Raw genomic sequence first — 20959 nt, 5'->3', positions numbered from 1 at the left:
TCCATGGTTCTCGCCCGGAAAAGGGTGGAGTGCCATCTGCGGGTTGGGGATGAGACCCTGCCCCAAGTGGAGGAGTTCAAGTACCTCTTAGTCTTGTTCACAAGTGAGGGAAGAGTGGATCGTGAGATCGACAGGCGGATTGGTGCGGCGTCTTCAGTAATGCGGACACTGTATCGATCCGTTGTGGTGGAAAAAGGAGCTGAGCCGGAAGGCAAAGCTCTCAATTTACCGGTCGATCTACTTTCCCATCCTCACCTATGGTCATGAGCTTTGGGTTATGACCGAAAGGACAAGATCACGGGTACAAGCAGCCGAAATGAGTTTCCTCCGCCGGGTGGCGGGGCTTTCCCTTAGAAATAGGGTGAGAAGCTCTGCCATGCAGGAGGAGCTCAAAGTAAAGCCGCTGCTCCTCCACATCGAGAGGAGCCAGATGAGGTGGTTCGGGCATCTGGTCAAGATGCCACCCGAACGCCTATCTAGGGAGGTGTTTAGGGCACGTCCGACCGGTAGGAGGCCACGGAGAAGACCCAGGACACGTTGGGAAGACTATGTCTCCCGGCTGGCCTGGGAACGCCTCGGGATCCCCCGGAAAGAGCTGGACGAATTGGCTGGGAAGAGGGAAGTCTGTGCTTCCCTACTTAGGCTGCTGCCCCCGCAACCCGATCTCAAATAAGCGGAAGAAGATGAATGGATGGATGGCTAAATGTTAAAAGTATATTAAAACAAACCTTTAAGAGTGGTCACTGCAAACTTGTGCATTATTCAGCTCTGCTCCCTTGTACTGGAGTGTGAGGTACTTTTGTTGTCTTTTTTCATTCACTCTTACGCTTTTCTTGATTACCTCTCAAGGAACTTTGAAGAAACTTTTCGTTAAACGGTTCGTACAGTCAAAAACGATGCAAGCATAGGGCATTTTTCTTCAAGAAAGGCTAAGTGGCGTCTAGTACCCATTGAGAACAGACGCTGCCTTGACCACCACGCGTATTCGGACAAGATGTTATTTTAAAATCCAAGCAATAAGCTATTTGTCAAAGCTGAAATATGCAAATTCCATGCGTCATCTGTGTCTTTTCTGAGGTACATTGTGGAGCAAGGTCAGCTTAAACCCGATCCGGCCAAGATCCAGGAAATGGCTGACTGGTCTTTTCCTACATCTAGAAAGTTCCTGCAGAGATTCTTAGGTTTTGCTCATTTTTATTGTCGATTTATTCACGATTACAGCCAAGTCGCTCAGCCACTCACAAAGCTTACATCAACCAAGATCCAATTCAGATAGACCCCAGAAGCTAACAGGGCGTATCTCAACCTACAAATTATTTTTACCACTTCTCCTGTCCTTGGTCATCCTGATCCTGCCTCTCCTTTTTTGTTTAAGTCAATGCATCGGATTCTGGCATTGGAGCCGTCCTCTCCCAACGCGATTCCACCAGGGGCAATCTGCAATCCTGCTCCTTCTCCAATCGCCTGACTACGGCAGAAAGAAACTAGGCAATCGGGAACTACTGGCTGTCGTATTAGCTTTTGCAGGAGTGAAGGCACCATCTGGAGGGCTCATGACAACCATTTACCATATAATAAAAAATGGCTTACCAGCACTACGCCTAGAGACTGAACCCCAGACAGGCATGGTGGGCTCTATTATTCTCCAGATTCAACTATACTCTGACATTCCGCCCCGGCCCTAAAAACGGCAAGTCCAACACCCTGCCTAGTATACATTCCTCTGTGGCAAACAATACTCCCCAAAGACTATTGTTCCACAGTCTCAAATCTTTCGAGGTCTGCAATGGGGCATCTAGAAGGCAATGGGGCATCTAGAAGGCTCTCAATGGGGCATCTAGAAGGCTCCAGCCACCTGTCCTGCTGGTCGGCTATTCGTTGCCCCTGATGTCCGTCCCAAGGTGCTGGCTTGGCGCACAGCTCAAACTGGCTTGTCATCCTGGGGTGAATCAGACTGTCTTTCTGCTGGCGCAGCGTGTTTGGTGGCCCGACCCTGAGGACTAAAGCCAGCTTGCTCTGTCTGTGCCTGCAACAAGTCTTCTCATCAGGTGTCTGCTGGACTACTAAGGCCTTTGCCTATTCCCTCTCGTCCCTCGTCACAGGTTGCATTGGACTTTGTAACAGGACTTCCGCCCTCTAATGGCAACACAGTGGTTCTAACCATGGTGGATCAGTTCTCCAAAATGGTCCACTTCCTTGGACACCACTAAACTATTTTTTGCCACGCTCGGCTGGCCTGGCATCCTAGCTGCGCTATCCCGCACTTCTGGGCGCAATCAGCGGTAGGCTGCACCGGGTTATAGACTAGTATAAAAGGTGTGGTTATTCTCCAAGGATTTTCCACTCCACACAGACTAGGTTTATTGTTACTTATTCTTTCGAAGGCATCATTTGTCCCGCTGCCTTCCTGAGGCTCTCAAGATCCATCCAGTGTTCCCCATCTCCCTCCTTAAGCCTGTGGTGTCCTGCGATTTGAACCCTCCTGAAGTGCCTCCTCCTCCTAGGCTGATTGACGGCCATCCGGCTTTTACGTTCAAAGCTATCTTGGTTGTCAGACGAAGGGGCAGAGGTTTCCAGTACCTGGTGGACTTGGAGGGGTACAGTCCTGAAGATCACTCTTGGGTGTCTCTCTCGCTTATCCACGGCCCATCAGTGCTCGCAGAGTTCAACAGGCGTTTCCCGGAAGAGCCGGGGAAGCCGATAGGTGGTGTTCGTTAAGGAGGGGTTGCTGTGATATTCCTGTTTTTCTCTCCTGTAGGCTTTTCCTGGCCACCATGCTCCCGCTCTGTTCTTTCTCTCTCTCCCCAGTTGTCATGGCAGCCAAGGAAGGCGGGAAGGCTTAGGCACACCTGGCACCAATCACCACACCCTACTTATAGAGATTGCAAACACCTGTCCTTTGCTGGTTCTTCTCTTGATTCCCTCTGAGTCCAGACTATAACAACCTTCCTCCTGCCAAATCACTAGCAAGTAATTTTAATGTTTCATTTGTTACTTTATTTTCGTGCTCAGCTTTTTTGCCTGCCTTCCTACTGCAAGTTTATTTTGTACTTTGTTTCCTTGGTTTTTCATGGCACTGATTCCTCCACGCAGTACCATTGTTTTTTGTTCCTTCCCTTATTTGGATAAATTAAGACACTTTTTGAACTGTTACATCTCCCTGTCTGTCTGGGATCGAACCCTTGCTGGGTGTGACTACATTGCTGTAATGATACAAGCACCCTTTAATCTGTCATTCTAGCTTCATAAACAAACATTTTGCATTTTGTTGGTGGGACATAATGTGCAAACTAATGTGTTTAGAGCCATTGGCCAGGTGGGAGCTATTTTGTTACACAAGAAGCTTTTGCAGGCAATCGACCAAATAGCTTCATCCTTCAACATTTAATGAAAGGCATCTTTTGAACCTGTATATTACAGTTTTTACTCGCTTAATCGTTTATCAGTGATATACAAAATGGAGACACAGTAAAGCTATAATCTTAGAGCTCCATCCAAAACCCGATTGCAATCAGTACCCGCATCCTTGACAGTAATTCACTTTTTGCATTTTAAAGGATACAAACCTTAAAATACGTTTTATCTTCTTTTACAATGTAACAGGACAGATTTTAGTTAGTCACAAATGGGTTTTAAACAAAATGCTTGTATAGTGAATGATCTATCTCTGGTACACTCAGTATTCGTGCACACACGAACACACACGCATACACACATCTTATGGTCACAAATGTTCACACGGATCTGAGCGGATTTTGGTTGTGGTTGACAACATACACACACGTGCGCGCACACACACACACACACACACACACACACACACACGCACACACACACACACACACACACACACACACAGCATTATCCTGTCTCCAGTTTGTGCTCTGACCCTCTGGCCATGCGCCAGCTCATTTGCATATTGTGCTAATGAGGTGCTGGCACTATGAACGAGGTGTGAGGCATTCACTGGAAGCCACCCAGATAGATAGATAGACTTTACTGTCCTAAGGGGACACCACACCAGCTGTCACCGTGCGAGCCTCCATCTGAGCTTTTATACATGTCCAGTGGTATGTGGCAGTCACCAGCCGACAAACTGCATTTTACACACAAAAAATGCCTCCGAACTGATTTAAAAATCCATAGACAAACGCAATCAAAATATTTATTTACAGTTGTGGTCAGACGTTTACATACAACAGGGGTGTTCTAAGTCCAATGACAGACTCACACTAGGCTAAGAGTTGGTAACCTTTACTATCAAAACTGCCATTTTATCCAATCTTACTCTTAATAAAAACAGCCTGGAGCCGCAAAACAATGGCACAGATTAAGTTCTGATTTTAATTATTACAGTGCATGTGTATTGCATGCCGATTACTAAAATGGCTGTGCTATAGTACTTTGTATAAACCTCATACAGCGAGATGACAACCCATTCCTTTTATCTCCATGAATACCCCCTGCAAGACTTAACTCTAATCAGTGGGGATAAGTGGTTGCTGGTGTGTGCAAGGGTGAACTGCGTGGATGACCACTTTTACACATAAGGATGGTTACCTTTTCACATTTTAACCGATACGGTACCAAAATACGGTATTTTGAAATTCATACCGGTACACAACGGTACCAAATTTCGGTACTTTTTTCTGTGTTAATAAATGTTAATTGTTTAATAATAAAATCTAATTATTTTAATGTTACATAAAATAAGATTATTGTAATAACTGCTGTCAAGTTGTTACAGTATATCTTATTTTCTTATTACAGTCTCATTTGCAAGTATTATATGGTAGACTATGCATGCAGTTAAAATTTCAAGACAGTAGATGGCAGTAGTGTATAGGCTCCAGTGTGTTGCCTAGCCAGGAAGTAGTGTTTGCCATTTAGCTGAATCAAGTCTATCTGTTGGCCCTGTGATTGTCCAGGGTGTACACCGCCTTCCACCCGAATGCAACTGAGATAGGCTCCAGCACCCCCCGCGACTCCAAAAGGGACAAGCGTTAGAAAATGGATGGATGGAAGTCTTTATACTGCAAGTATTGTACGTTTCTTGGGCTTGGGCTAGAGCAGATTTGGCAAGCTGCATATGGCTCGTCAGCGTACTTATTGTGGCTCTCTTCCAAGGATGTTTTCTTAACACAGGAGTGGGAGAAACATGAACGTAATTTTCCTACAGTAAGTGTGTGACCTTTTACAACAGAGTACGCTAATTGATTAGATCCCAAGAAAATTCAATCTTAGAAGAAAATAGTTTAGTTTGCAACGACAAATGACTTTATCTGTAAGGTCAAAAGTTTAAAAGGTTTCGTGTTATGTTTCGCGGCCCCAGGCTAATTTTCTTGAGTTGAAGAGGGGTCAAAATATATTCTTTGTTTGAAAAAGTTACCCACCCCTGCACTAGACCATCAATATTGTGGTGGATTTGGGTGCTATTGTTAAACTGTTAATTGCACTCACAAGAATTAAATAGAAACATTTAAGTTAATATATGTGATCAATACCGATTGATATCACTGATGGATGATTGGTATCTGAGAACCAAAGTAATTACCGCTAAATCAGAGCCAGTAGGAAATAATTAAAATATGTATTTCATATTGTTACACCGCTGTCCTGTGTTTTTGTCTGATTATAATTGTGATCAAAAATTTAATCATTCAATGATCTTGGATATTTTAAGTATCAGTACAAGCATTGGTATGACTAATAGTGCCCATGTCATTACTAGGTATTGGATCGATACCTGAATTTCTAGTATTGTCCAAAACTAATGTAAACTATCCAAAAAACAGAAGAATAATGTTATTATATTTTAACAGAAATGCAGATTGAACCCTAGCTATGTGTACATGGACACATTTAATCGGATTAAAAGCCTAACCGGAATAAAAATGCTTTGTGTAAATACGCCATTCGGAATATTCTGACCCGATCACACACGTTCGGATCAAAATTTCCTTTAGGTCGAGATAGGTGGGTTATGTCAATAGTCATTTGAATTGCAGCGCATGAAAACATATTTTCGGAAATTCGAGTTAGAATTTGACTTACTGTGCATGTCTTTGATGTCCGCCATACTTTAGTGGTAGAGGTGGGACTAAATTTAATAGGTTTGGAATGAAGCGATTGTCTTGCTACTGTCTCCCCCCACTCAACATGTACAAAAGTAGCGTTATACTGTTGAGTTTGTTGCTTTAAAACGAGACTAGCAAAAACAAAAGTATGGTCTGGAGTGTCATGTGTCGATGTAACAATAAAAGAAGGGATCCAGTTGTCGTCTTAACGAGCTGTTTATATTCACGACATTACAGCTACTCCAAGTGTTCACTGCTAGCCTCAAACACATACACAGAACGTCGTAACATGAAGATGCGCCGCAACCCATACATAATCACAACATAAAGTACAGAACAGCTCCATTTCAAAACGAGAGGTAAAATAAAAGTAGTGAACAGAAGGAAGAAATTATAAATAAATACTGGACAAGCAAAAATGCACAAACCCATGTTTCTTTACAGTGAAAGTTTACTGCTTCTTCAGCACCTGCAGTGAGCAAACTTGTCCAAAATATGGTGCCATACTACAAATAACACACCTTTCCTTTTATGTTAGGTTCTGCGCATGTCAAAGTAAAGTATTCCGACTCAAGGTGTGATGCATGAAAATGCACGTCATAATCAGATAATTTTTTAAGAGTCCATGTACACAGTAACATTCTAATCCGAATGATGATCAGATTAAATGTGAAGTGAAGTGAATTATATTTATATAGCGCTTTTCTCCATTGACTCAAAGCGCTTTTACATAGTGAAACCCAATATCTAAATTACATTTAAACCAGTGTGGGTGACACTGGGAGCAGGTGGGTAAAGTGTCTTGCCCAAGGACACAACGGCAGTGACTAGGGTGGCGGAAGCAGGGATTGAACCTGCAACCCTCAAGTTGCTGGCACGGCCACTCTACCAACCGAGCTATACCGCCCCAAATAAATGTTGTCCATGTACACGTGGCTATAGTTACAACAGAAAGTAACAAGATATTAATAGTAAATTAGAAAATAGATTAATAATAGTTTTGACAAAATAATATAACCAGAAATGATGCCATATGTTACCGGATATGTCAGCAGCCAACTTAGGAGCCTCTGTAACTTATTTTGAAATGGTTGTATTATCATTTACATACCAAATAATATATTGCGATATATATTATATCGTAGAAGGCTGCAATATACGTATATCGCAATATATATTTTAGGCCATAATCTATTTATTTACATGTGCATACGTCATTCATTCATGCACTTTTTTTCTATACCTAACTTCTTCGGGATCTTAGAGAAGGTACCATCACTTTGCTGATTTAGGGGTTCCCCGTCAGTTACAGGGTAAACGAAGTTACTGACCAGGAATAGAGCCACTGCTAAAAAGTCAACTATGTGACCCACTACACTGTCAACATCAGGAAGCCTATACAACAAGGGGGACACAAAGAGAAGGACAACAAATGTTCATGCTCAACAGTAACACATAAGTTAAGGCCTTACCATAGCACGATAACACATTCAAAGAGTGTATTAAATTGCCTAATAATTACATATTTATGTGGATAGTTAGATTGCTTAGGTAAAACGTTATACCCCATTAATGTGAAAACTTGAGGTACATTTGCAAGTGGGGAAATATACTTTTCCAGTTCCCTACTCTGACAAGAAATGACACAACTCAAGCAAGTGCCTAGTTGGTGGGGATCATTTCTATCTTCATTTGAAGAGAATAGCTGGCAGCTACATTATAATCACCTTCTTCATTATGTCCTGAAGCTGTGTTAGGCAGGCCCGAAGGTTTCCTCACCACCGCTGAGACTCAATACACACACACCTAGCTGATCCAGTTTACATGCGTGCCAACCACACAGTGGTATGTGGGGGAGCAGACGTTTGTGTTTGAGGTGATGTGGCATTTCTAGGATGACATGAAGTGGCACTCTTCCCCCTGGTGCCCGAAGGTAGCTCCTGGGGAAAGATGACGATTGGAGTCTCAGGTCTCCAGGGGGCATATTTTATGGTATGAACAAAGAGCACAGTGCTACGGCATCAACAACCTGATAAACACAAACGGGCCTGATCTACTGAGCTTCCAAATAGCAAATAGCAAACGCTGAATAGTGTGTGAAAATGTTTGTGTTTTGGGTGATCAACTATGACTGTGTTCGCAAAAGTGGTGCAGACCGCCCTATTTAAATGAGGATTTTGCGCGTACCACCGGCTATCAACAAGGAGACAGTTATTTTCCCCAACCTCCATGGCATCATGCTCCAATTTATGGTGTTTTGCTATGTTCTGGAACATGCAGGAGACAATATAACCTACGACACCTCTTTTGGGCAATATAGAAGGTCCTTTCCTCTTACAACGGAACATATTTTTAGGACCTCGAAGGTGCCCCCTGGGAGAAATTGGTACTAATTTGCACTAGAATGATCAAGATGCACGAAAATGCAGTGTTGCAAGAAGTTTTTTCACATAGGAGATATATTTATTACTATGATATATTTATTTTGGTGACTGTTGGCTCCGAATAGGCTCTTAAAGGGAAACTGCACTTTTTTTTGGAATTTTGCCTATCGTTCATAACCATAATGAAAGACATGACAATGAATGGATTTTTTTAATGCATTAAAAAATTAAATAAATATAAATACTAGTCTACTTACAGTGGAGCCAATGGGTGCTCCACTATTCCGCCCATAAAATCCGATAAACAACCATTCAAAAAGTGCCAACTATACTCAATTTACATTTCGTGACTTGAATATTAACCAAGTGTTAGTGATATTGTTATTATAAACGCTAATGCAGACAAACTATTTATAGCTGTGACTTAATCACTTCTGTGTGTGCCTAAGATTACATCATCAGTTGGTCTGCTGTTTCCTCGCTTCCCTGTAAGTTTATTGTAGATCATAAATCATGCATCTCACCTAGACATGAGCAATCTGAGTAGGTAATCCGACAATTGGGACACTTTGACAACCAATTTAGGACCTGGAACTCGCTAGAACGACACCAAAAGCGCTTGTTCCCGCCACCCTCCAACTCGTTTCTTTGTGAGTATTATGAGACATTTTTCATCTAAATAGGAATATATGAACATCTTAGCAGTTGGCATCCTAATGACAGCTGACCTTATACAGTAAGTGATGTTTTATTATGTTTGTTGGCTCTCATAAAGTCAGCAGTGAGCAGAAATCAGTGATGAAAAAAAAAAAGCAAACGCTGTGATGCGTTTATTAAATTAATGTGCCACGTATTGCTTAAAATGATCAAAATATGTGAATATTAAATGTTAATATAAATGGACCAGTTACTACATTACATATATACTTACATCATGTACATAAAACCTTAATGAAGATGTTTGGATGTTTTTTCAGGGGCTCAATAGGCAGAATTGAACGACTCACATAGGTTCCATTGTAAGCTGACTTTTAATCGCATTTACTAAATATTTAGAATGCAAAATATCCATCCGTCGTCATGTCTTTCAAAATGATTGTGAACGATAGGCAAAATTACAAAAAAGTGTAGTTCACCTTTAAGTCATCCAGCAGCTCTAAAAAACAGCCGTTTTGTCCCCCAAATTTTTTTTTACATATCAAATATGTCCACATGCGCACAAAAAATGTTTTCTCTCTGTCTGTCATGGCATCAATCGCCTCCTTCTTGCAACAATGGCCGCAACCATTTATGCGTAACTAGGGATAATAGTAAATGGATTCCACTTGTCTAGTGCTTTTTTACTGTCAGGGTACCTTCACGGTGGTGTAAACACTTGCCCTCTAATGTCTAGGAATTGCAACTGCATGCAAAGTCTACTATACAATACAGTAAAGTACAGTGCTTGCAAATGAGACACAGAAGTGTAAGAAAACAATTTAATGACTAGACAGCACAGCTCAGTGTTGAATACTGAATTTAAAAAAAAAATTTTTTTTAAAAACAATAATCATATTTTTTCGGACTACAAGGCTCACTTAAAATCGTTTTATTTTCTGGAAAATCGACAGTGCGCCTTATAACCCGGTGCGCCTAATTTATTGATTGATTCTGGTTGTGCTTACCGACCTCGAAGCAGTTTAATTTGAAACATGATAAGTGTGACAGGTAGATTGCAGTCACACATAAGAGGTATGTGTGGACTGCAGGTTGACTCCTGTTCAATAAATGATGCTAACAAGCAAGACCAAAACTTTGATGTTTCATTGAGAATAAAGAACATTACACACAGCAATTAAAAATCTGTCAAAATGGGGACTTTTGTTTGAGCATGGTCGGTGCAGGGCATGCTTAGCGGGGACCCAGTGGAAATATGGCTTTTTTTATATTTTATAGGCGCTTTTTCTAATTTCAGCCGTCAACTCTACCATACTTTTTACAGACCTGTCGTGTATAGCTTCTTTTTTGTTGATTGCGCCTGGGAATACCGCAATGTCTGGCCGAAGGAAATCCGACAAGCCAGGCCGCTCCAAGCCTCGTTCGTCTCCGGTTCCAGATACTATGGAGGAGTCGGTCATCGACTCGACCCTTTATAACTGGATAAGTCAGAAGATGGACAAAATGAGAGCCAACATCCTCGGAAATCTTAAATCCGTTGTCAGAGGGGAGATGGTGGCTGCCATAGAGCCATTCGAGAGCATTCTCTCATCCCATCGCTAGCCTGGAGCTCGCTGCTAACGCTAATGCTAATGAGCTAACCGAACTCCGCACTGCCCTGGAGAAATTTGGTAACAGTTTTGTTTAATGGATTAAGCTCCTTTATTCATCTCCTGAGGCCTCGGTCAGGACAAATTGTATTCAATCTGTATATTTTCGCCAGTACTGTTCCACCCGGCAGGGCTGCCCCATTAGCCCATTGCTTTTTGCTCTTGCCATTAAGACTCTGTTAAAAACGCTTCGTACCAACCTACTTATTACGGGCATATGTAAACAGGATATGCAGGTGAAAGTCTCTCTCTATGCAGACGACCTCCTTCCATATGTCTCGGACAACTCCACCTTGGTCCCTGCTGCCTTAAGTACTCACCAAGTTTATATAGAAATATTCTCTGCACAAATTATCCTTTTAAAATGCCTTGTAGAGCTTCACATACTTGGGTGTCCAGGTCACACATACAATTGCATAGTTTTATAAAGCCAACTTTGTTCCACTGAATTCAGAGAGATTTTGATCGCTGGTCCTTACTTAATGTATCTACAGTGGCTCTTAAAATGAATGCACTTCCGCGATTTATCTATTTGTTCCAGTTTTTACTACATTTTCTCTCTCAGTCCTTCTGTAAGTTAGTCAGATTTTAGACTTCATTTGGAATAAAAAGACTCACAGGTTACGTCAGCAATATTTGCAGAGACCTAAATCGTCGGGAGAATTAGCAATACCAAACTTTAGGTTTTACTACTGGCCCACCAAGAATTCTTAAATAATGGCTGGAATACAAAGCATTTGATCCTCCTCCATTATGACTGGTTATGGAGGCACACTCAACCAAACCAGTTTTTCTTAGGAGTCGTGTTCACTCTCCTTTTCACTTTCCTATTCATTCATCAACATTCCAATCGTAAAAACATCATTTAGGAACTGTGTTCAGTTTAAGCGCTATTTTGGCTTGCAGACTATTTCTAGCCTTGCACCCATCACTGGTATTTATGCTTTCCCTCCTTTTTAAGATAGTCAAGTCAGTGGCTCAACAGCATTAAAGATTTGAACATTGACATCACTTTTGCCTCTTTCCAGCAACTTTGTGATGATTTTTCTCTCCCTCACCAACATTTTTTTTTTTTAGATATTTACAGATCCGTAGTTTTATTCATAATACTTTCCCTTGGTTTCCAGATTTACCAACTGACACAGTTTTAGATATGTTTCTGACACTGCTCCCAACTTTAAAAAGATCAATTGCACGTATTTATAACAAAATTCTTCTTTTACATTCTGAGTCTCTGAATTCAACTACCGTAAGTCACTTTGGGAGAGTGACTTTGGAGTTACTCTATCTGAGGAGAGCTGGACAGAGATTTTAGGTAGAGTTTATAAGCCTTCTATTTCTGCTAGACACAGCCTTATTCAATGCAAACTAATACATTGCACTTATTATAACAAGGTCCGACTGGCTAAGATATATAACGGAATATTGGTATTATGTGATCGGTGTCAACAGACTCCAGCTAACTTAATGCATGTGTTTTTGCTTTGTCCTTCCCTGTGCAGTTACTGGAATTACATTTTTAAAGCTTTGTCTTTGGTAATTGGCGAAAAGATCGAACGGAATCCTTCTAAGCAGACTTGTTGTCTATAGCTTTATATCAATATTTGCCTGTACCATTTTGACTGATGCAGTTTTTTTTTTTTTTACAACATTTTTACATTTGTTATTTTTTATTTCTGGACAGTATATGTCAAAAATCCAATAAACAAATGTTTTTAAAAAAGTACCGGTATCTGTCAAAATATTTTAGTACGACTTTGACAAGTTACGAAGCCACACTGCTTGATGGATTGTCGGCGCATTACGGCTACCGCAGTCAGACATGCTGTGCTTCAACATATGGGTATTATAACTATGGTGTGTGTAGGACCCCAAAATGGCACCTATTAGGAGACATATTATCTGGCGTTTTGTTTGGCAATATTGTGCAAAACCAACTTTTCCTACTTATTGGTACATGCTGTTGTGTATTTGAGATCTGCATAAGTCCAGAAAGTTTGCGCGTGTCCGCCATTGAAGCCCCTTCTTTTTCTCTATCCTCTTGTTGTGGGGCATTCAACCTCCGCTGTTGCCATTTCTAATACAAAGTAGCGTACAGTTCTATCTTATATCTGTCAGTAGACTCGCTATGGAAGCACTAAAAACTACAGGTACAACAAAGATAACTGCACATCCTGAAGAGACGGTCAGAAACCGGCTTGAAGATGGTCTATAAAACATAGTCTATGCGGCATTTTGACCAAGGAACCACCATTACATGTTATGTAGACCACAAGGAAGTGTTTTACATGTAGAAAAAAAAATCATAACATGACCCCTTTAATACGCCTTAAAACAGTGAAATAGACCCACTCATCGGCAGAGCCCCTTATAATCCGGTGTGCCCTGTAGTCCAAAAAATACTGTAACATTTTAACGTTTGAGTTAAGGTGTCCCAGTATCGATTCCCAGGTACCGGGAATTAGTACCATATCGATTCAAATGTGAAAGGTACCCATCCTTATGTGTAACTTTGCCAGTTTGCTAAATATAGATGCAAAAACAGTGGTGGCACACACTTTCAGGGTTGATACATAACATTGCGGGCATTAAATGATGGCATTTGCATTGCCTCCTCCTAGTATTGTGGACGTTCAATGATCATCATGTATTCTGCATATAGTACATGAAGACAGACACGCTAAATGGATTGTCTGAGTGGAATCCTCGGAGCACAAGCTTACTTTGCTATCCAGTTTGCACATGTTTTATTACACACTAACTTTTAGTAGATCAGGCCCACAGTTTACTCTTCTTAATGTCTTCAGCTAGGAAGGTGTTTTTGGTGAATAATACAAAATAAATTATCCTTTTACAGAATAACTTGTACAAAAGTACACAAAAGCAGTACTGTTTGACATCTTTCATAGAACTATTATTTCTATGAACCTCATGTAATTTTAGTTTTAGTTAAGTATTTTTACTATTCAAGCTAAAACCAAGCCAAACAAGTATTCATCCAAAACTTTTGTTAAATGTGACAAAGTTTCCCTCTCAGTTGGCTATTGGGGATTTCAATCAATGGCAATGAATTGTATTTCACATCCTGTAATTCCAATCCAACATCCAATGGGTTGGAGCCAATTCAATTGAAATTGCAATTGTGGATTGATTTGGAATTATAAAGTCAGAATTTTGCACAGCATTCCAATTTTTGTGACATGAATGTTGTCTGTCTATCTGTGTTGGCCCTGCGATGAGGTGGCGACTTGTCCAGGGTGTACCCCGCCTTCCGCCCGATTGTAGCTGAGATAGGCTCCAGCGCCCCCCGCGACCCCAAAGGGAATAAGCGGTAGAAAATGGATGGATGGATGGATGGATGGAATGCATATTACCGGTACTGCTTACTTTGTAAAGGGATTTCTTCGACTTGTGTTGGATCTCATTAGGTTGTGCACATACCCTGTGAAGTTGACTAATGCAACAAAAAGGCGACATGTCCTCTAACCGCTGGTGTCACTCTCAAATAGTAATCCATCACAGCTAATTGCCTAAATAAGTTACTGCACCTTGTGAAAGTATTAGCAACCTTGTAACTGGGTTGAAACAGGCTTCTGTTAATTTTTTTTTTAAAAGCCTCAAGATTGTGATGTTGTATTCTTGTATGAAAAAAGGAAGAGGTTTAGTCGACAGTAAATCCAGCTCTTCACCAGGGTTACGTTCCAAGACTCTTTGCTAAATGTGAAAAAACTCAAATAATGGGCGCAACCATTAAAAGCCAGAGAAAAATGTGTGTTTTTCATATTGTAAACACTATAAAACGCCAATCAAAATTATTAAAAATATTTTGAATTAAATTGTACATATCACAACAATTACAGGCATACAGTATTCTAGGGCTGCAATGATTAATCAATTAAATTGATTAGAAAAAAGCTTCAATTCATAATCTCTTGCTTTGATTTAGCCTTTAATGAGTGTAACGAACAAAAATTGTTACTCAGGGCGACGAGTTATTTATGTTCAATATAATTAGTAATTGTCAAATATATAGACTTTTAAAATATGTATGTTCTGTTAAACCACATATGGTAACATATAATTTTTTTGGTTTGAAAACTATAACGTTAAAGAGGTTGTAAACAGTCCCTTTAAGTCAACGATGACCTACATGTTTGACTGATTTTGTCGACATACGTTTTTGAATGGTGAAATGAAATGAAAAATTGCTCCCTTTATGTATGACATATACTTGTGTATTGCCAACTTCCTTATTATCGCTAAACAGCGTAAATCTTCAACAGCAACATGCAGTAACTAATGTAAAGACTGTACACACTGTAAAATGTGTTTTAGTTTGTTAGCCACCTTAAGAAAGATTTATAGTATGCATGTATGAAAGCTTTATTGCCATTGAAGTCTTGATATACCGTTCAATGAAATAACCGCAACAGCTCGAATTTGATTTTTTTTTTAAATGCAGCGGATTAAAAAAGAATTTATCATCACTTATTGTGTAAGCAATGGTTTTTGTTCTATTTATGTTGACACCCGCTTATGTCAGCTTAAGTACCTCCAACATAAACTGATTCCACAGTACGGTAGTGAAAACTTGGAAAGTATTCTTAAAAATTATTTAACATTTTTTTTCCACTTATAAATAAATGATAAATGGGTTGTACTTGTATAGCGCTTTTCTACCTTCAAGGTACTCAAAGCGCTTTGACACTACTTACACATTTACCCATTCACACACACATTCACACACTGATGGAGGGAGCTGCCATGCAAGGCGCTAACCAGCACCCATCAGGAGCAAGGGTGAAGTGTCTTGCTCAGGACACAACGGACATGACGAGGTTGGTACTAGGTGGGGATTGAACCAGGGACCCTCGGGTCGCGCACGGCCATTCTTCCACTGCGCCACGCCGTCCCTCACTTATAGCATATATAATCATCACTAATAATAATTTCATTTGCTGGCCTTTTGGTCATTTTAATAGCCAAATTGTATATTTTAATTTAATTATAAAAACAACATGACTAATTGATTGTATAGTATTACACATTACATTACATTATTAACACATTATTTTTAAATTGGCCGTATACACTATTATTTAATATTACAAAAATGTAAAAATAATAAAATATATATTTTTTAAAAGGTTTGTGTCTATTAATTTTCTGTTGCGTCTAAATGTTTTTTTGCGTCTCAGTGGTTGGTAAAATGCAAACACAATATCCGCACTGATAAATGCTGCCATGCACTATGAGCATACCCTCTGTGTGTGTCGTAGACACCTAGGAATATTTCATAAGTGTCAACATGTAAAAACATTTTTTAGACTGTATGCAGCTGGTAGATGGACAAGAGAAAAGGCTCCCTATTCATCTGTCTTTTGTTTGGCTGTTGTAATGTAAAAAGCCAACAATATAAAAACTTGAATGAGCAATAGCAAAGATATGATGTGTGTGTGAATGTTTCAGGCATTTAATTTATTGCTTACCAGTCTGATTAAATTATTAATGTTTTAAAGTTGTGCACTTTAGACACATAAGATTTTGTTTTTAATGTTGTACTTTGGGAGTACAAGATTGCATTTTTTTCATTTTGGATACTTGGGGCCTGATCTATTAAAGGATTGTGTGTATAAAAAAACACCTGCAAACTTGATAGCACACGTAAAGCTGATCTACTAAGCTCGTGCGCTGAGGATTGCGCCTCTTAAATAAGCAAAATGGTTCACGCATTCCATTTTGCATGTGCAAAATATCCGCAGAATATTACAACGACCACAATACTGGGAGGAGGACATGCAAACGTACGGTAATCATTTTGTGCTCACAATGTGATTTATTAAGGCTGAAAACATTTTGGCTGCTGTTTTTGCATCTACAGTATCTTTACCACATTTGGAAGGTACGTGCAAACTGGCCTAGTTACGCATAAATTGCTGGGGGCGTTGTGGTGAGAAGGAGGCAATCGGTGCAATTACAAACGATGGAAAGGGAAAATCTTTTGTGAAAGTATTAACATATTTGGACAGTCAGAAATACAAATAGTAGTGACATATCGTTTATCCAGCAATTCCATTTTAGAGCTGTTGGATAACTTAAGGGCTGAAAATAAAATGTAAAAAATACTTCTTATATATGTAAAAAAATATGTTGGCCTGGAAGTGCAGAACACTTTAACATTTCATGAAACAAGTAACAATTACAGAAAACGTAAAAACAAAAGACGAAAGACTCTACAATCTCAGAAAACACAAAAGCCGATGCATTTTAAAATTTCAGAAAACACAAAAACACAAGCCGAAACCAGAAAAGCAATGTCCTAAATCAGTGGTCCCCAACCTTTTTGTAGCTGCGGACCGGTCAACGCTTGAAAATTTGTCCCACGGACCCGTGTGGGGGTATGGTATTTATTTATTTATTTTGTCATAAAGAAATACAATCATGTGTGCTTACGGACTGTATCCCTGCAGACTGTATTGATCTATATTGATATATAATGTAGGAACCAGAAATATTAATAACAGAAAGAAACAACCCTTTTGTGCGAATGAGTGTGAATGAGTGTAAATGGGGGAGGGAGGTTTTTTGGGTTGGTGCACTAATTGTAAGTGTATCTTGTGTTTTTTTTGTTGATTTAATAAAAAAATTTAAAAAAAACATTGTTTTTAATTTTTCTGATTTCTTCTGCGGCCCGGTACCAATCGACCACTGTCCTAAATGACAAATTGACAGCTATGTCAGCCAATTAATTTGTCCACATCCCATGAGTCTTTACTTCCGCATTTGGGCTCTGCGGACATTACCAAAATGATTGGCTGATTGAGCTGTCAATCTCGGCTTTTGGGACGTTACCTTTCCAGTTTATGTTATTTAAATTTGTTTGGCTTTTGTTTTTGTGTTTTCTAAAATTGTAAAATGTTTTGTCTTTTGTTTTTGTGTTTTCTGTAATTGTAATTTGTTTCATGAAATGTTGAGGTGTTTTGCACTTCCAGGCCACTGTAAAAAACACAGCATTTTCTTGGATCTGCATCATACCAGTCAGTGCGAGCATCTGCCAGAGAGCACCTTCGGTGTGCTAAAAAGTTGGTTTGTTCCGTGGCAGGAGCTTCTATATTGCTTAGAAAAAATATCTCATACTACAGTAATGTGGTTCATGTTCCACCATAGCAAAACACCACTGGTTGGAGCATGATTGCTCATTGATTGTCTCATTGTAACAGCCGGTACTAGATGCAAAAAAACTAATTCAATTAGGGCGGTCTGCAGCACATTTTCGCTTGTTATTAAAGGTGCCAGATGTAGGAATGTGGACAAAAATGGTACTGCAATCACAGTCAAAATTCTGTAGTCCCCTCCCACTCTCCATGACTGAGGTTGCCAGTCCAAGGAACTTCAAATGGCAATCGACGAGTCCTACGCTGTGGGTTTCTCTTGTTTATGCTTATTGCAAGATGGTTTACTAAGTAATTATGCCACATTTTACTGATGTCAATTAGCCAATTGTATTTGTAAAGTTACGCAGCAATATTTTCGTCCTGAGATTGTTGGCATTACCCTGCTAAAATCTCTAGTTTGACCGCACGAACCAACATCAAAATAATTATATATAATAATATATAATATATTATATATCGCATAGGCCTACTTTGATGACAAGCCAAGGCCAACAGTAAAATTACCGCCACATTTTGTTCAGCATAACTCCATGTTGCATCTAACCTGACGCACTGCATTCTCTTCCTTGTACGCACATCACCATCTTTCAGTGCAGAGTGCAATTTTATGAGCCAACCCACGTTACGCAAAAACCACGTTACGTATAAATCATATAGCCTACTACCATGTCAATACACGAAGTAGAAAATCATTACATGTAATGTATTATATTGTGCCAAGCAAATACCACCCAATATGTGCCCAATGCACATACAATACCCAAAACTGCAATAAGCCTTGCTAATGTTGGAACGCATTTCTTCAGCATATCTGCATATTGAGAACGAAATAGGCACTGACACTACTCATATTCACATAGATTTTATTTGTCGAAAATATATGTTGCCCTGTCAGTTGGAATACACATCAACATACAGGCTAACGTTTCCCAAATCCTCGTTTTGTTCCTGGCTTTGTCATGAATAAATTGAGAATTGTAACGACGCCTTTTAGATTTACTAAGGTCTCACATGTTTAGTAACTTTACCAGTGGCAGTAGCTCGACAAAGAGGGCGGTGCCTAACTGGCAACCTGGATGTGACACACTCACGGACATTCTAATTGGTCAAACGGTGGAGGGGCGGGGCATTAAAATGAAAACAATAACAATATTTCGGGGCTGTACATCTAATTTTGTAATGAGCATATCCGGCTGAACTACCGTTATCAGTTATAATGGTGTCCGAAAATAACATGATTAATTAATGCCTTTTTACAATATCAGGGCTATTTAATGATGACTTGACATGAAATTATTACATATGGCACCTTTAACTGCACTCGTTGTCTTAGTAGATCACCCGCAAAACGCTCAATAATAGTCGAGCAATTTTATAGTTTTCCCACGTCATTTAGCACTTGTGATTTGATTGTTAGTAGATCAAGCCCTTAGTGCATCTATACTGTGAGTTGTTTGTTTTTCTACTCCATGTCAGTACTTTCGGATGAATGAAGACAATCTTTTTATCAATCTCGAAAAAAGTGTAAATCTAAATGCTGACCTTTTAAATGAATGTAAGCAAAGTATTAATGAAACCATGCCCACTTAAAGTTCTTTTCGCATTCCATTCATGACCAGTCAGTAATTTGTCTTTCATTTTAAGTTGCCATTTATAATTGTTGAACACTTACAGTGCACAGACTAAACCTAGCTACTTCGCACATGTCTCATTTCATAATCAGATCTGCAAGATGATCATCAGGTTTGATATAAAGAGTTATTGTTACATTATCTCAGAGGGAAAATCAGATCTTTACCTTGTTCCTCTTGAAATATGCTCTGCGGCAGGCAGCAAAGCACTTCTCGCTGCAGAAACTCTTCATCTCACTGCCCATGCTCAGAGAATAGCGTTTGACACCGACCTTCTGGCACCAGGCGCATAAGATCTGAACATTGTTTGCATCTTCGTCTGTTGAAGAACAGGATGGAGGACAGATTCAGTGTGTGATTCATAAGGAAAAATGAACCTCTGTGTGTATATATTTACATTTCCATAATTTTTGCACACAAAAGGTACGGTAATATTATTAAATCAAATCAAAGCTAATTTCTGTAGCACCTTTAATACTAAAAATTGACACAAAGTGGCATTCCAAAGGACTAAACACAGTGCACTAGCAGTAGCTACCGCTACACTTGGCCAACTGTACCGTTCTTGGGCCCAGTTCACATCTAAAGTACAGAGCCATGAGTATGATCGCACTGATCCGTACCCAGCTGTGACCCACTTCCCTTCCATCAATGCCCTTTTAATGTTTTTTTACTGCTTTAATGTGCTGCTTGATAATGAATCTGACTTAACAGACCTTTAACAGGCCTCGGCTAATGGTGCATTCATCCTGTAACCTGTACTCAAACCGAATAAGCTTTTGTATGCTACACCTGGATGCCTCACCTGTGCCGATGAAACTGCTAGCAAGAGGTGGCTAACAATGTCGGTAATGGTGAGTCATCTATTCCACTTATCAAGCCCTCTAAAAATAAACGTCAATTATGCTCCATTTACATGCCGTGACCTGCATATTAACCGAGCATAGCGACTTTGTTATTGTATGAGCTAACGCCAAGGATGCCATCCCATCAGTCGGCATTCTAGTGAGAGCGGACATTGCAAGTGACTTCTTGTGTTCATATTTTCCTTAGCACTAGTGCTACATGATGGTGTATTGTTTCACAAGAGCTGGATATTCTTAGCACCCAGCGTCTAAAACGTGTAGCTCATTGTCTGAATATTCAGGCTAAAAAAGATAAGGTCCTGGATCAACATTTGTCTCTAAGTATTGTATTTTTCGAGCTATACAGCGCACTGGTGTATAAGCCGCACCTACTAAATTTTAGAAGAAAAATGTCACGATTGGCTTTCGCCGGAGTAAGACGCCAACAAAGAGAAGACGTAAGAATAATAACAAAAAGCACAGTCAAAAAGGAATGAAAAAAAAAAATAAAGCAGACAGGCGGCAGCAGAGCTGCCAGATC

The 20959-nt window shown here is 39.8% G+C and overlaps 1 protein-coding gene across 2 annotated transcripts in view; it reads right to left on the bottom strand.

Annotated features, from left to right (window-relative positions):
- sobpa (sine oculis binding protein homolog (Drosophila) a) overlaps window positions 1-20959 on the bottom strand; it is an 80333-nt gene that overhangs the window by 26692 nt on the left and 32682 nt on the right. For both annotated transcript variants that reach the window (XM_061968438.1, XM_061968439.1), the window contains exon 4: window positions 19741-19892. In XM_061968438.1, the coding sequence (XP_061824422.1) occupies window positions 19741-19892 (152 nt within the window). The remainder of the gene's footprint in view (window positions 1-19740; window positions 19893-20959) is intronic.

This window comes from Nerophis lumbriciformis, linkage group LG08 (assembly GCF_033978685.3).
Source record: "Nerophis lumbriciformis linkage group LG08, RoL_Nlum_v2.1, whole genome shotgun sequence".
NCBI classification, from domain to species: Eukaryota; Metazoa; Chordata; class Actinopteri; order Syngnathiformes; family Syngnathidae; genus Nerophis; species Nerophis lumbriciformis.
Note: the sequence above shows the minus strand (reverse complement) of the source record. Positions and strands in the feature narration are given on the sequence as shown.